Raw genomic sequence first — 15,051 nt, forward strand, 5'->3', positions numbered from 1 at the left:
CATAATTAACCAATCTCAAAACTCTTGCTCCAAACTCATGGCTGATCAGGTGACGTATACTACGCTTAGACACATAGATAGACAGTAGCGAAATCGACCAAGTCCCGCTTTGGCCTAGCGTGACCTTGAACGTCAAAGTACCAAAATGAGGCGTTTTCAGAAGTTGTACCCTGGTGACAAGAGCTAACGATCTAAAAAATTCTTAATACACCCTAATTCGGACATTTTCGTGCGGAAAAGAGTTAACGACTAGCCAACACTAACACAGTTAATAATTGATGTATGCGGCTAAGTCTTCATTCTCACCAGGCCAGCACGCTCAGACTACGCTCAACATATTGGAGCTGTAGTCAAAAAAATGAGTTCGTTCCCGGATGCATATGGCTTCTCTCTTCCAGAATACAGCACTGCTGAAACAGACCAGCTCTCCGAGTCATAAAACCTAGCTTCACGAGAGCACGTGGGCATAGGGGGTGCACAAAGAAGAGTGACAATGGATCAAACCATATTATTTTCAGGATGTTTGGCTGGAGAGCGGGTAACGCAGAATGACTGAGCCCAGTACAAGTCCTATATTTTGGATAGTTCTTCTAAAAAGACCAAAACTCGGATTTACAATGTTATCTTATATATTTGCTAATCCCAACAAAATTTCTGAGTAGTGAAGAAGTGAGAGGAAATTATCAGTGTTTGCTTCAGCCAAGAGAGGCTTCACAGCGACAACCCACTGGATATAATAATTTTGCAAGGGATGGACACATTGTGGTTTTGTATCAGGCTGCAACAGGCCCGGAAATGTGCTCACGACTGAAATAACAAAATTCTTATTTGTTGTCAAGGTAGGACTTATAATTAGAGGGTCTGTACCTACTGGCAAATGCGCGGCCAAAAAAGAAAATTCCCACTCGAAGATAAAACTCTCTATATACAGCCTTTGTCCGTAAAGCACCGAGACAAAGTCCATTAAAAAAATGCGTTTAACATCGAAATAATTTGTGCAGCACCCCTTCGAAACAGTCTCCCTTGCAGTCTATACACACCTTCCAACGCTTCTTGAGGTCTTGGAAACAGTTGGAAAACGCTTCTTTTGGCAGGGCTGTCAGCTCCTTTGTCGTGGCGTCTTGAATGGCCTCCACGCTACCCATCCAGCGACCTTTTAGGGCTCTCTGCACACGAGGAAACAGGGAAAAAATCGCATGGGGAAAGGTCAGGCGAGTATGTCGAATGGAGAAGTACAGTAATGCGGTGCTTGGTGAGAAATTTTGTCACGCTGAGAGCAGTGTGCGGCCTTGCATTATTGTGGTGAAGGCTCCATTGTCCAGATGCCGGTAAGTCAGGGCGACGGCGTCGCAGTGCATCACGCATGTGTTGGAGCACGCGGATATAAAACTCCTGATTCACTGCCTGCCTTTGTGGGACGAACTCGTAATGTATGACACCTGTCATCGAAAAAACTGTTGGCATCGCCTTTGTTTTGTCTTCTGTCGCCGCACCTTTCTCGACGCCGGAGTGCTTGTGGACCGCCATTCGGCGCTCTGCCTCTTTGTTTGAGGATTGTGTTGAAAACGCCATGTTTCGTCTTCAGTAATGATGCTGTCGACGAATGCAGCATGGTTCTGTGCCTCGGAGAGCAAGTGAGCGCTCACTGATGCCGGCGTGTCCTTTTGGTCTTGTCTGAGGGAGTGCGGCCCAAGTCCGTCATTCAGCCTTCGTTTCTCCAATTTCTCACGCAAAATTTGGTGACATGTTGTCTTACTAATGTCGAGAGCATCTGATAGAATGCGCACTGTAATGATGCGGTCTTGCTGTACGATTTCCCTGATCCGAACCACGTTGTTTTCTTTCCGTAAGGTTGAAGGGCGCCCCTGCCTTGTGTCGTCTTCCACCGACATTCTCTCCGAAACGAACCTCTTGTGCCACTCGAAAATTCACCACCGCGATAATGTCTCGTTGCCGTAAGCATCACGAAGGAGCTCATATGTGTGTGTGGCTGTATTGCCAAGCTTCACACAGAATTTTGTGTTTACACTCTGTTCGAGGTGGACGTCCATCTCTCCACATTAACTCATAGTAGAATGCGCAGACGACTAGTGACAACGTATTTATCTACATGTAGTGCCATCTAGCCGCTCCTTCAACAATTAACATAAAAAGCTCATGTTAGCCCGAAAAGATGGCGCTACACATACGCACTATCATTTGCTTTCGGGAATCATTTCTAGAGAAGAAAATAAATCAGTCTCGAAACTTTACGGACAAAACTTGCAGTACAAGCCTCCTTCGTCAATTTTACGACTGGCTGTCTTTACTTGCAATGTGAACAGTTCGAAGTCCCAAAATGTTGTTTTTTTAGGAGTATTGCTTATGTTTACTAAAATATGTTTTGCGCCGTTTTATATTTACAAGGAAGTGAAATTCAAAGAGCTCATCTAAGACTCACTAACGTCATCGCAGTAACAGAACTTCACTCTAACTCTGAAAATGAATACGTGACGTTTGGTATATGTAAGCCCACCTTTTAATATATTGCTTCACCGATCTAGGAACCCCTCTATTTAGTCTATGTATTTTGGACGAGAGGCACAATTATTTTGGCATTGAACAGTTGAAACTGATTGCACTGAAATTAGCGTACAAAGTTTCCATGGAAAAACTGGTTAGGCTATCTATTGTTCGAATTTTGTTCCTTTTTTACTCAGTGCGCGGAAACAATTTTCGTTTCAGCAATTAGTCACATTGTCGTACCGCCTTTCTCGCATCAGTTCTTTATTGCAACACAGAAAACTGTTGTTTGTAATATCTGGGACATACGTCTCTATGACCCTCGGAAAGCGATTGAGGCCCACACACACCACGTTTGTTAGCGATCACATCATTTTAACTTCAAAAAGTAAAAAAAAACGTGAGTTTGTCTTTCACCTACACATGTGTGGTCTCGATCCAGCGCCTATAATATTAGAGCTATCAGCTTCGTTTGCGGCGCATGCGTCTCATAGACTTTCTTCCGCGACTGTACGCGATCTTTTTTTTTCGTCGCTTTTTGGCTTCACCGGTAGTTATGCGAAAATCATATGCAGTACTGCGGTAGACATCCCACCTTCCTTTCTACACGCAGCACACGAAGCTTTCTTCGCGCAGAAAATAGACTGGGTATCGAGACTTTCATAAAGCCCATGCTATGATGGCGCCATCTTACGTAGTCGACATGAGATGCCTCGCGAGCGAGTGCTCCCTGAACACACAACCCGCTTCTACAACACTACAATGTTATCCAAGCCTACATGACAGCTTCCACACACCACGCTTTTCACGGCCGCTACATTGCCCCGCAGGCGACGGCTTTCGTCAGCGACAAGAGCGTGGAGTTGATAGGGAAGCGGTTGCAACCTTGACAACGAGATAAAGATAGAGACGGCGGACGTATCTTATCGGAGCGGCACAGCAGTTGCTGCAGCGATCAGTGGCGAGCGCACGCGAGGCAGCATGCCTCCTACAAGCACGCCGTACAGGCTGGTCGGCTTTGCGGCGGAACTCGACCGGAGGCCCCTGCATTTTGTGAGGCCGATTCCCAGGAAGAGAATATGCAGCGCCTGCGGACTTGTACGAACGTCGAACGCTTTGCTCCCGTGCATGCACGTCCTGTGCCAGTCGTGTTGCGACCAGTGCGGAGAGGGAGGCATTCGCGTTTGTCCTCTGGACGGCGAGAAGTGCCCGGATGACGACATCGACTGGAAGGAGTACGCCACCGAGGATCTCCTTAAAAGAGAGGTAAGCGTGGTGTATGCAAACCTGAGTAGGAGGAGTTTCATGTGGGCTGTTCATAAGAGCGGATCATTTCTTTACAGTTGCGCCTTATTGTGGTAGTGCTGAGCAGCCGTGGCCTAGAGCGCCACGTCGATGTGGATGGATGGATGGATACGGCTGAGCCCTTTAAATCGGGCGGTGGCTCAAGCCACCTAGCCATGAATTATGAAATGTTACTCTTCTCTTGATTTTAGCCACCAATCAGATAACCTTCGCTTGGTTACTTCTACCCGCTTAAAATATACTTTCCCTTTACTGTCCTTAAACCCCAATGCCTCGGATAAATCAGCCCCGCTGCTTTCCACTGTAGGGCGAAGCCCTTTACAGAAAAGTATCCAGTGTTCAGCCGTTTCCTCCTCCTCTCCGCACACAACGCACAACGTGTCTATCTCAAGGTACCTGACTCTATATGTCTTATACCCCTGTCACACGGACACAGTAAAGGTACTTTGAACTAATGCTCCATTACTCTAAGGACGAACGCGCGCTGCCACACGGACGCGCCAAAGGACACCTAGCTCAAAGGAGCTTCGAAACAAGGCAGCTCGAGTTCGTCCTTTGAGGCTTCAAGGGAGTACTCTCTCTCCCAGCGAGTTAACAGCATAAATAAATTGAGAAAAGGAACGTTCAATTTTAATTTTATAAATTCACTTCATAAGATTAGTGGTGTTTTAAAATATAAAATCATTTGTTTTGTGGCAGTCTCACCACGCCATACTCTCGTTCCAGATATACGAGCGTCACGGTAGCCACGGCTCAGTGTGGCCAGCACTGTGATGTTATGCTCTGTACTTGGAAAATCATGTCATTATTGCAGTTAAAATTGCTTTGCTTTAACATAATACGGTTATAAAACTAATTTACTAAAAAAATGCGACATTTCTGTATTTACATCTACAGTGAGGTTTGCAATTTTAATAACGCTTTTCGCCGATGAGGGCGCTAAAAACTTCATGCGAAGGTCGTTCCGCGACCGTGTAGCACGGACGAACTCCCTTGAAGTAGTGCTCCTTTGGGAGCGTAAAGGAGCATTAGTTCAAAGTGCCTTTAGAGTGCCCGTGTGACCGGAGTATTAGTCCGCAAAACTGCGGTCCTGGCCTCAAACAACAAAGAGCTTCCCCTCCAATAATCATAGATATTTTCCTTGGCAATTTCCTGCTTAATATGGCGCTAGCTACGGAATGAGCCAGCGCCATCTTCCGCCGGCTGCTCCCAGCTCCGGATAACCGTTTACTGCGCATGCGCTGACAGAATGCAGGCGTCGGTCTCTAAAACGACCCTCGTTTCGTGCCTGCCCTTCCCGCCGTTGCAGCCGCGCTGGCATTCTTGCCGCGGCCGGCCGCTTATATCATGTCGAGCTTGAAACAAAGGAGTTAAGCAAGATAGCGCTACTGATTGCGTGAGACTAGGCGCTTTAGGATACTCCCCACACGCAGTGCTAACATATCATGCCTGCGTCTATTTGCGCTCTGTTTCAAACATAAAAAAACCAAGTTGGTGCCCGCAGTTTTCGTGCGCGCAAAAGGGAATGAATGCCTCATGCGTGGTTGTTCCATTTGTATCGGTGATCGCGTAACGCGGCCACACCAAACTGTGGAGTGCTGTGTGCGTCAATTCTGAAATTGCTAAACATTGCTGCGTGGTAGTGAACGGCACTTTAAACAGCTCAAGCAAGCGCGGCAGACCCGTCCAGAAAAATGAAATAAAGTTGATACGAAGATTTAATAGAGAAAGGCTAGGATCAGACACGTGTAAAGTAGGAGGAGAAGGTACGGGACAGGAATACAGCTGCTAGGCGCTAATATTGTTGGCCTACGCTTAGCGCTATGCTTCATCTTACAACTCGTTTGCAGCACTGTTAGAGGTAGAAGTCTCTCTTCCAATCAAGGCCAAAGTGAACAGGGATAGTGTCTCAAATGTTTGAGCACTGTTGTGACTATCTTTTGAAACTTCAGTCTTCTTTAACCCCAGAGATGAAACCACCAATCGCGGGATGAGGAGAGCGGAGGAACACGTTTTTCAGCGCACGTCGTTCTGATGGGCTCAGGTCGCCACAACCCGCACAGCGCTGCATACGACTTCTCGGATGGGGTATAACTCCAAGCAGCTAAATTCTTGAAAGCCCCTCGCGGCCACTTTGAGTATTGCTCCGTTTGAACCCGTGAAAATACGACAGGCCGATGGCCACTGCGTCAAAGTGGCTGATGTGGCAACGAAGACTACGTGGCTCTTACGACGGAGGGCGCAAAATGGAAGCGGGTACCAACCACTGGGCTGACGAGCTGGACAGCGCTGCATTTTGGCTGCGCGTGGGCAGTTGACTGCTATCTCTGGCTTAGATATCAAAGTTCCACGGGGCTGACTTGCTCATAGCGAACCGCCTGTGTGCTGTAGACAAGGCTGCTGATCTCACTATATGGTTTAATAGTCGTGTGTGTTTTTCACATCCGAGACCTAGCAACCAAAAAAAAAAAAAACGTTGACGGATACTTGATTACCCTACTAACACGAACGTATCAGAATCACGATTGTAAAACGGGGGTCCTTTTACAAGCACATAACAAGAAAAAATAACTGGAAAAAGGCCCGGGACAATGGCTGCTCCATTGCGCCAGGAGTAGTACGAGCACTTGTCGCGATCTCACAATGTGGCGCACTCTGCGTAGATGCATAGTCGTAACTGGAATAGAATGAGTACTGGACTAGTCTGGGAAGTGAATTAACAGGGTGTGTCGCTGGGCGAATTGGTTTGACATTCTCCGTCCGTCGTCTTCCAGCGCTTCAGTGTTCAGAGTAAAAGAACAATGCTGTCGAATTTCCTCCGTATTTCCTCCGCATTAATTCAACTGATTGCCCTTCGACCTGGTTGAAATTACCTCCAGGCGTAATGTAGTACTCTCTGCATTCGTTGGCTCGTTCATAGCTTTCACACTTTAGGTGAAACCTTTTTTTTCTACATTCGGCTGTGGCGAACAGAAACTGATCGGCACACGGCTAGATCGCTGTCCCCACTTCGTCAATTTTCGCTCAACGCAGGCGGCGTACGGAATCTTAAGGTTTGGCGCAGTTCCCGTGAAGAACCGATGGGGCGCATTCGCTATCCTTCGCTGGGGCCTCCGTTTTAACTAAGAGTATGATACAGCGAAGTTTCTATTATATCGCCATCATCACGGTCTCTACAGTTGAGAGATTGAAGTGTGCGTCGCAGACTCTACGCTTGCGTTAATCGCTGTCGAAGTCGTCACTTTTATTGCGCGCCACACGCAAGCCTCGTCACTTCGTATTCAGCGCAATTTCCTTCGCTTGCACAGGTCTTCTGAGGTCTGCTATGGAGAGGAAGTTGAGTTTCTGGGGATAATCCTTAAGCGTCTGTCAGTGAGCTTGAGGTGATTAAACAACACTCTCAGAGCCGTAGTGAGAATATGCGGCATGTAAATTGCAGGTGTTGGCGGTTCACACACATGGCAAACGCATATCCTATGATTTCTGTCACTGACGGGAGTACAAGCTATGTATATCGTAAGACTGCCGTGAACGATACGTTAATTTCTGTTAAATTTGTTAAATATATTCCTGGCAGATGCTATAGTACCCAGGCTTTTTTGTTCTCTGTCGTTTTTGTGATCTGTTTTTCTTTCTGTATTTAGCATGCCCCCGCTATGCCTGTTATCCAACAAGGCAAAGAAAGCCTTGAAAGGTTGTTTTAATCCGCTCATAAAATCAGCGCCGTTTTGAATACCATTTGTCAAATTCCGCTTATATTCCATGGAATCAACACAAAATTGACCGTGTCAAACCAAGAGGCTTTCAAAATGAAGCCTTCCGTACTGAAGCCAGCGAGGTGTTACGAACAGATTTGTGCCAGTTTGTTGCACCTGCCGATTCTCTACTTTTCAGGTTCGCTGCTGGAACGAAGACCATGGGTGCGGGGCTGTTATGGCTGCCTCGGAAATCTCGAAGCATTTCCAGCGTCAGTGCGTACACCACCCTGGTCGCTGCCCCAAGTGCTCGGCCTCGATTCCATGCAGCGACGTGTGCGCGCACCTGAGATCTAACTGCGCGGCATCTGCATCGCCCCTAGCATCCGGACATGGCCGTCAGCCCAGCAACAGAGAAGACGCAGCATGTTCACCATCCCTCGGAGGAGCCCTAGAAGAGCAGGCTCGGGAGATCAGAATGCATCTGCAGCGGCTGGTTACTGACGTTGGCACTCATGGTGACAGACTCGCCGAAACGTCTCACAACGTGAACGTTTTCAAAGAAGCGTTGTCGGAAGAACTGACACGAGAAGTGAGACAAATTAAAGAATGTTTGACAAAGAGTGAGCGTGAAATCAGCACTGCGAATGAGCAGTCTAGCCTAAACGTGGTAGAAAAGCTCAAAGATGAGTTGGCCAGCATCAAAAGAAAAAGCTCTGACAACTGTTCGCGGATCGTGGAAGTCATGCAAGAACTCAGGAAAAACAGCCAGAAGACACTGGACTGTATAAATACAATACAGCGACGCGATGCGCTGCGAGCAGATCATACAGTCTTCCATGTAAAAGAAATAAAATCACTCCGCGATAAAGCAGAGGAACACGGCTGCGCTGGGCAGTTGAACGAGCCGATGTACCTGTGTGGCTACCGCGTGTCTCCAGGAATCGGGCTGAAAAAATCTGGCGATGTTGTGGGCCTATGTGCGCTTCTACGCTTGCACAAAGGTGACATGGACGACGATCTTTTGTGGCCTTTCGAGCACAAAATCAAGCTGAGCATCATGCATCCACTCCGAAAGCCAGAACGCCACCTTGAACTTAAGCCACACCGTACATTGGAACAGTTCGTGAAGCCGATCAGTCCAAGCAATCCGCCAGCTTTGTTCATTTCTCCTTCGCTTAATCTCGCCGATCTCCTGCTCGACGGCTACGTGAGTGAAGATCAGCTTCGAATTAAGTGGGAGGTGCTGCCGTGAGCTACACTAGTGGCGGGCACGTTATCTTATAGTTAACACTACGTTTTCGTTGTCTTTTTGCGCTGATGTTCGCATGTATATTTCGCAACATCGTATGCTAATTTCATCCACTGAAAGGGGCTGACCTTGAGGCATGCTTTGGACTGAAAAGCACTGAAGCATTGCATTTCGACCACTTTTTAAATGAACACCGCTCTCTACACCGCTCCTGTTTAGCTGGGCCTCTAATCAAGAACACCATTTTATCAAAAGACAGAGCTCTGACTCTGAATACAGTGTAAATTTCGCGTATACTTGCAGCAGTACCACTGCTTCATGTGTTCGACTAGCTCTCACTCGTGCTTAGATGACGCATAAATCAGTCACACCGCCGTGAAATTAGGGAAAGTGATGCTGAGTTTTGCATAAATGGCAGTATGGCATTACTTTCAGGCCAACTCTTACGAATGTGTTAGAAAGAGCAGACCAGACGGTCTCTCATGAAATCGAACTGTTTCAATGCTTCATAGAGCATGTTCCTGAATCTAAGTTGTGAACTGAAGGAAAGAAATTGGTAATAAACAAAAAAATTGCATAATTTTTCTCTTTTTTTTTCGCTTGTGTGTGTGTTCAGAAAACTGTGAGCATAAAGCTGAACGCGCAATATTTCTCAAGCTTGTATTTTGGCATTTGCATTCCAAGCAGCTTATGTACCATTGTTGTATGTCAACAAATCTGCCGTTGGGAAACTCCCGGGTTGCGACGAAAATGAACCAGAATTTCGGGCGACGAGACGCGCGATTTATGCATTCCTCAACCTATATGGGTGCATAGTCTGACCAACAAATGGCGCATTTCATGTTTTGGTGTTGGGGTTTTTGGCAGAATGCGAACATTCGTGGCCTTCCAGTACTAGGTCTCTCACAACTTCCCCTGAATGCGAATTGCACCGGTGAATGAAGTTCTAATTCTTGTTCTAGTTATCAAGCTGTCCAGCATCCTGCAATTTTAACTTCCTAAATGGACACTGAGAATGAGCTGGAAGCCGGCATGTATCGACAGACTATTCCATTCTATGGATAAAAATGGAGTTTACTAACCTAGAAAAACCTAAAAATAGAATACAAATGTCCCCATCACCAACTATTTTCGCAAATGATGAGCGTAATGATGCGTACAGATCGCAGACGCTGTGGTACACTGTCATTTACATCAAAATGCATGGCAACCAGTCCTCGGTGTAGACGCAACGACTTTGAATTGGAAGCCAACCCTCTCCCTTTCCTATGGTATCCAACTCGGCCATTGTCACTGCAGCGGGCAGACAGCTGGCAGTTGACAGAACTAGCTACAAAACAGACTAAAAAAATAGCCGCGTCGCTAACGATGGTCGTCCAAGCGATTGTTGCAGCAACAGGTACACAGTTTCTAAACATTACCTAGAGGGAAAGCTGGCGCCACCGTCTATGCGAGTTTCTGCAAGAGTCATGAAAGAGCACTTCATCCATCGTGGGAATGCCGGGAAGACAGCAAGGCGCACTTGGCTTGGCCCAGAAACATGACTACGGCTGTAGAAATGCATATTTTCTTAAATTATCTGTTGCAAGAAAGCGTTGTTTTGCAATTCGTATGTCCTGTAATAAAATATTGTAACTGTACATCGGAATAAATAAGCAAAAAAGCAGACAAGCACCGCATTTGCCTATGGCGAGTGACGGCTTTCTCTTCGTGGAGATAGAGAGAAAAAAAACTTTATTTGGTCTATTAAGGGTTTAGAGTTCGGCTTTCGTCTGCATCGCTGCAGACTCTTGACCTTCAAAGCAGGGTTGGGCCCCTAGTCCAGGGCTCCACTGAGTCGCGCTGCTTCGCTTGCGTGCTGCACCATTGCCCGTTGGGCGGCGAGCTCGCAGCTGGTGAGCCGGCTCTCCCACTGCTCCGCACTCGGGGTTTTGTGTTGGTGGAACGTGTAGTTTCGCTTACACTCCCAGGTTATATGGTAAAGTGTGGGGGTTGCCCCGCACCACGGGCATGTGTTCCTATACTGTGTAGGATACATCTTGCTAAGTATATTTAGGTTAAAGAATGTTCCCGTTTGCAGCCTCCGCCAACTAGCTGCTTCTTGATGTGTGAGGCCCTTATGTGGCGGGGAGTATCTAATTCTCCTGCCTATTTGATAGTTTAGCTATTCTGAAAATCCGATCTCCACGGTGAAGTGCTGTCCCAGGGCGTATGGCCGCTCGGCTCGGTACGTGATCTCTCGAGCCAAGCTGTCTGCCCTTTCGTTTCCTTCTATCCTCGTGTGTGCCGGAATCCAGATTAATTTGTGGGTTGCTGTTTTTCTGAAGTGTACTGCTTCCCGGAGGATAGCTAAGGCAGCCCTGCAGATTGTACATTTCTAAATAATTTTAACGTTCAACAGACACGCTTTTTTAGAGGGAATATATTCTTGCCAAAATAATTGTTAATTCTTAATATACTATACTTTAAAAGCTTTTTTTTCGCATTGTGAAAAACAGAAACGTTTCATTGCTGTAGTCTGCTATTGCGGGACACGCCCTATTCCGTGCACAGGATATGTTCGTGCTACGAGAAACGTACCCGATCCTCTGTTTTTCTATCAAAAACTGGTTTGCGCGCACTAAGTGCCGGCTCTCGGCATGCCCTGGCGCTGCGTTTACAGTTCTTGCCAAGAAAAACATGAATTAGGAAGCACGAACCTCTCCTACCAGAAGTAAGTGACGGTCGTGTTCATGCTCACGACTTGCGGGCATTTGTGTAAATTAATGCATGAAGTGGAACTCGTTCCTGCATATGCAATGCGCGGCCTCCACCAGTTTTCGAAATGAATCAAACGAAATCCCAGGCGAGTACGGCTAACATAAGTTGTGCTTGTCGAAGAACTTTACGCTTTTAAAGTGTATCGGAGACTCCTACGAGAAATGTGCAGAGTTGTCGCAGCAGCGGACTGTTGCATTCTCAGTTCACAAAAAAAAAAACTTGCTCCCTTCTTTCATATCTCAGTGCACATGTAGCACAGGTTCCCGCTGAGCAAAACCCAGCTTGCTGCATAAATGGCTCCCAGTGAGGGGGCGAGCGGACTTTAGGCCTAGCAGACACCAGACACTCTGCTAGGCTCACTTCGAGTCAAACGCGTTCGGATGCTTCAGATCTAAATTGAACTGCGTGCGTATCTGCAGAACACAACTACAACGCGCACAAAACATAACAAAGCCTACAGTGGTGAAAACGAAGCTGAACACCCAAACAAATCCAATCCGTAGCACAGTCAACAAGCCACTAGCTGTCAATCCGGTTTGCTGTCTTCCCAGGATGTCTCGGGCGTTCATAGTGGATGAAGTGAAAAGCCGCCAGCTTTCCCTCTAGTGCACAGTAAGAAATTCTATAAAGAGATAGGCCTAACAACCCCCGCACCCCTAAGCAAAATAAAAAAAAAAGTTACAGAGGGCACTTTGTTTACCTGCGTGCCTTGAATGCGAAAGCATTGGTTGTTTCTTAGTTTGTTTAGTATTCTTTATTTTTTACTCTTTTTCTCCTTTCTACTGGCACACCTACTCATTAGCATACAGTCGTAAAGTAACTCATTCCCTAGGTTCACCTTTGTTCGTCCAGAAGCAACACGGTTTTGTGGGTGCAGCGTTGGAGAAAGGTTGGAACGGTGGCTTTTCCGATGTTCTCCGACAAGGATCAATAGGCCCAGCGCCTAGGCACTGATACGGCGTCAGCCAGCAGTAATACGTACCGTACAGTCCTTGCCGGTGTGCCTGCGGGCAAACCCTTCTTGAATTCCGTGTTTCTGCATGCGCATATTGCTTGTTGCCCTACCGTGCTGAGTACTTTCGGGACGCTCTGCGTTCTGTCATCGATTTTAGTTATATTAGTTCAATCTGGTCACACATTCAGATATTTCATGAGTGGATGGTTACCTGCAAGTCAGCGTCTTCCCCTGTGAAAGCGGTGAGCGGTTCATTGCGGATTTTTCTCTCGAAAAAGCGGTGGACGAGAAAATTGGAGTTCGAACAGCGAGCATATATGGGAAGCCCCACTGCGCGTACCTCGATAATAGGTGCCGGCCCTGAGATAGCTCTGACAATGAATTCTCTCACGGTTCCGGTGGTTACTCCACTCTTGCTCACGTCGGTATACCTGGAAAAGGGTCTACAATAAGCGAGCGAACGCGAGAGCTTGCTGGTGCCGTATGTTGTCAAGGGGATGCATTGTTTGAAATTCTTCGCTAGAGAAAACACTGACACGCAGTCTTCACTATCACTCTAATCAAGAGGTCGCTCGCACTTGGGTGAACGTCGGCGGAAGGCAACAAAATTGTTGCAGATAACTCTTCGCCGGTAAGAAAAACACGAAAAAACTATCAGTCTAGGCGGGATCACATTCATACATTTCCTATATTTGCCCGTTTTCCAATACACGTAGCAAATGCCCTCCTCCGCGTGCACTGTGCGAGATGCCACTGCCCCGCCTGACCCGATCTCGTACACGCAAACATTGGCTTGTCGCCTACGCGAGATAACACAAGGGGCCGAGAGTACAGGAGGATAGGGACCGGAGGCAATTCCAAACGAACGCCTTTTCAAAATTACTTAAATACAGCATAATATTCCCTGAATAAAACATGTTGCTGGGCTGGTTGGTGACACATACTTGAATAAAATGTAGCGCAAAAGATACGAGCACGGAAGGAAGACACCAGAAACACGAACGCTACTTCCAACTAGTTTTATTTCCGTAACAGTTATCAATATATAGGTGTGAACATCGCATGCGCACACGACACTAGGGCGGCGCTGGGTTTCTTGACAAAAAAAGGAAAGAGAAATCTCATTGTAAAGCTACAATCGGAGAAATAACGGGTATCAAGTGAATCAGCAGCGAAAAAAAAAAGGGGGGGGGGGGGGGCAAACAGCCTCTTCAAGTGGGACTGCAGGGGCGAAAAACCACACAACCTACAAGCACACTACACGAAGGAGAAGTGGGAGGCCGCTCTTTCCAGCTCTGACCTGACTGACGATCAAGTGTAAGCTGGTGTCCCAGGCAATAGAAACAGCCATGGCCATTGGAGTCCTGAAATAAAAACACCACCCGCAGCAGAAGACTCTGTCTTTATTTTGAATTACTAAAATGTTTCCTTGAGAGGCTATAGGAAATACAATGTGCGACTGTCGTATTCGTGTAAACGCGGCTAGAGATTACACACAAAAGGGAAAAGTAAGACACCACCCGCAGCAGAAGACCCTGTCTTTATTTTTAATTACTAATAAATGTTTCCTTGAGAGGCTATAGGAAATACAATGCGCCACTGTCGTATTCATGTAAACGCGGCTAGAGGTTACACACAAAAGGGAAAAGGAAGACACCACCCGCAGCAGAAGACTCTGTCTTTATTTTTAATTACTAATAAATGTTTCCTTGAGAGGCTATAGGAAATACAATGCGCCACTGTCGTATTCATGTAAACGCGGCTAGAGATTACACACAAAAGGGAAAAGGAAGACACCACCCGCAGCAGAAAACTCTGTCTTTATTTTTAATTACTAATAAATGTTTCCTTGAGAGGCTATAGGAAATACAATGCGCAACGGTCGTATTCATGTAAACGCGGCTAGAGATTACACACAAAAGGGAAAGTCTCCGCCACCACCATCAATTGGCCTTCAGCTTTCGGAGAGTGAGGTTGCGGCACTATAGTCTTGATCCTCCAATTGAAATAGTTCGCGTCTACATCATCAGGCGATACAGCAAGGCATGGCGAAACGTGAGAAGCTTGCTGCTGTAGCGAAACAACATTCACCCCCACCCCCCTCCAAGTCCCCTGTGGAGTTCGTTGACCATTCCGCGAACTCGTTGGTCTTGTGTTCGCAAGGAAGGCCGCTCCAGTGGGGTCGGAAGTCCCCAACAAAGGGGCCCGTCCCGTCCCTGCCTCCCCTTCGTGTGGTGGACGTCCTCGTTTACGCCGCGCCGTCACGGGGATGACCCGCCGGGAAAAACGCTAACCATGTACAGCTGACGACATGTGGTTGTTAAGGGGTTGACGAGGTTTCGGGGGCGCACGAGATACGGCTGAGTATTAGCCGAGTGACCGGAAACGCACTATTCCTGTAACGACTGTCTACTTCCCTTAACGACTGTGTTCTCTTTGTTGCTGTCAACAACCTGAGTCATCGCCTCGTCGGCACATGTTTCTAGCGTCTGTGGTGCCGTGGGTGGCGTGGGGAACGGAAGTCGCATTTGTGTTGTTTGTCTATTTGATTGCAACCTCTCCTTTCCCAAATGTTTAATCAG

At 47.1% G+C, this 15,051-nt stretch overlaps 1 protein-coding gene across 1 annotated transcript; it reads left to right on the forward strand.

Moving 5' to 3' along the window:
- Positions 1–3,457: 3,457 nt before the first annotated feature.
- Positions 3,458–9,334, forward strand: LOC144103882 (uncharacterized). The gene is made up of 2 exons (XM_077636590.1): positions 3,458–3,768; positions 7,702–9,334. The coding sequence occupies exons 1-2, from the start codon at positions 3,484–3,486 to the stop codon at positions 8,755–8,757; spliced, it is 1,341 nt and encodes a 446-aa protein (XP_077492716.1). The 5' UTR covers positions 3,458–3,483; the 3' UTR covers positions 8,758–9,334.
- Positions 9,335–15,051: the final 5,717 nt, after the last annotated feature.

This window comes from Amblyomma americanum, chromosome 9, assembly GCF_052857255.1.
Source record: "Amblyomma americanum isolate KBUSLIRL-KWMA chromosome 9, ASM5285725v1, whole genome shotgun sequence".
NCBI lineage: Eukaryota > Metazoa > Arthropoda > Arachnida > Ixodida > Ixodidae > Amblyomma > Amblyomma americanum.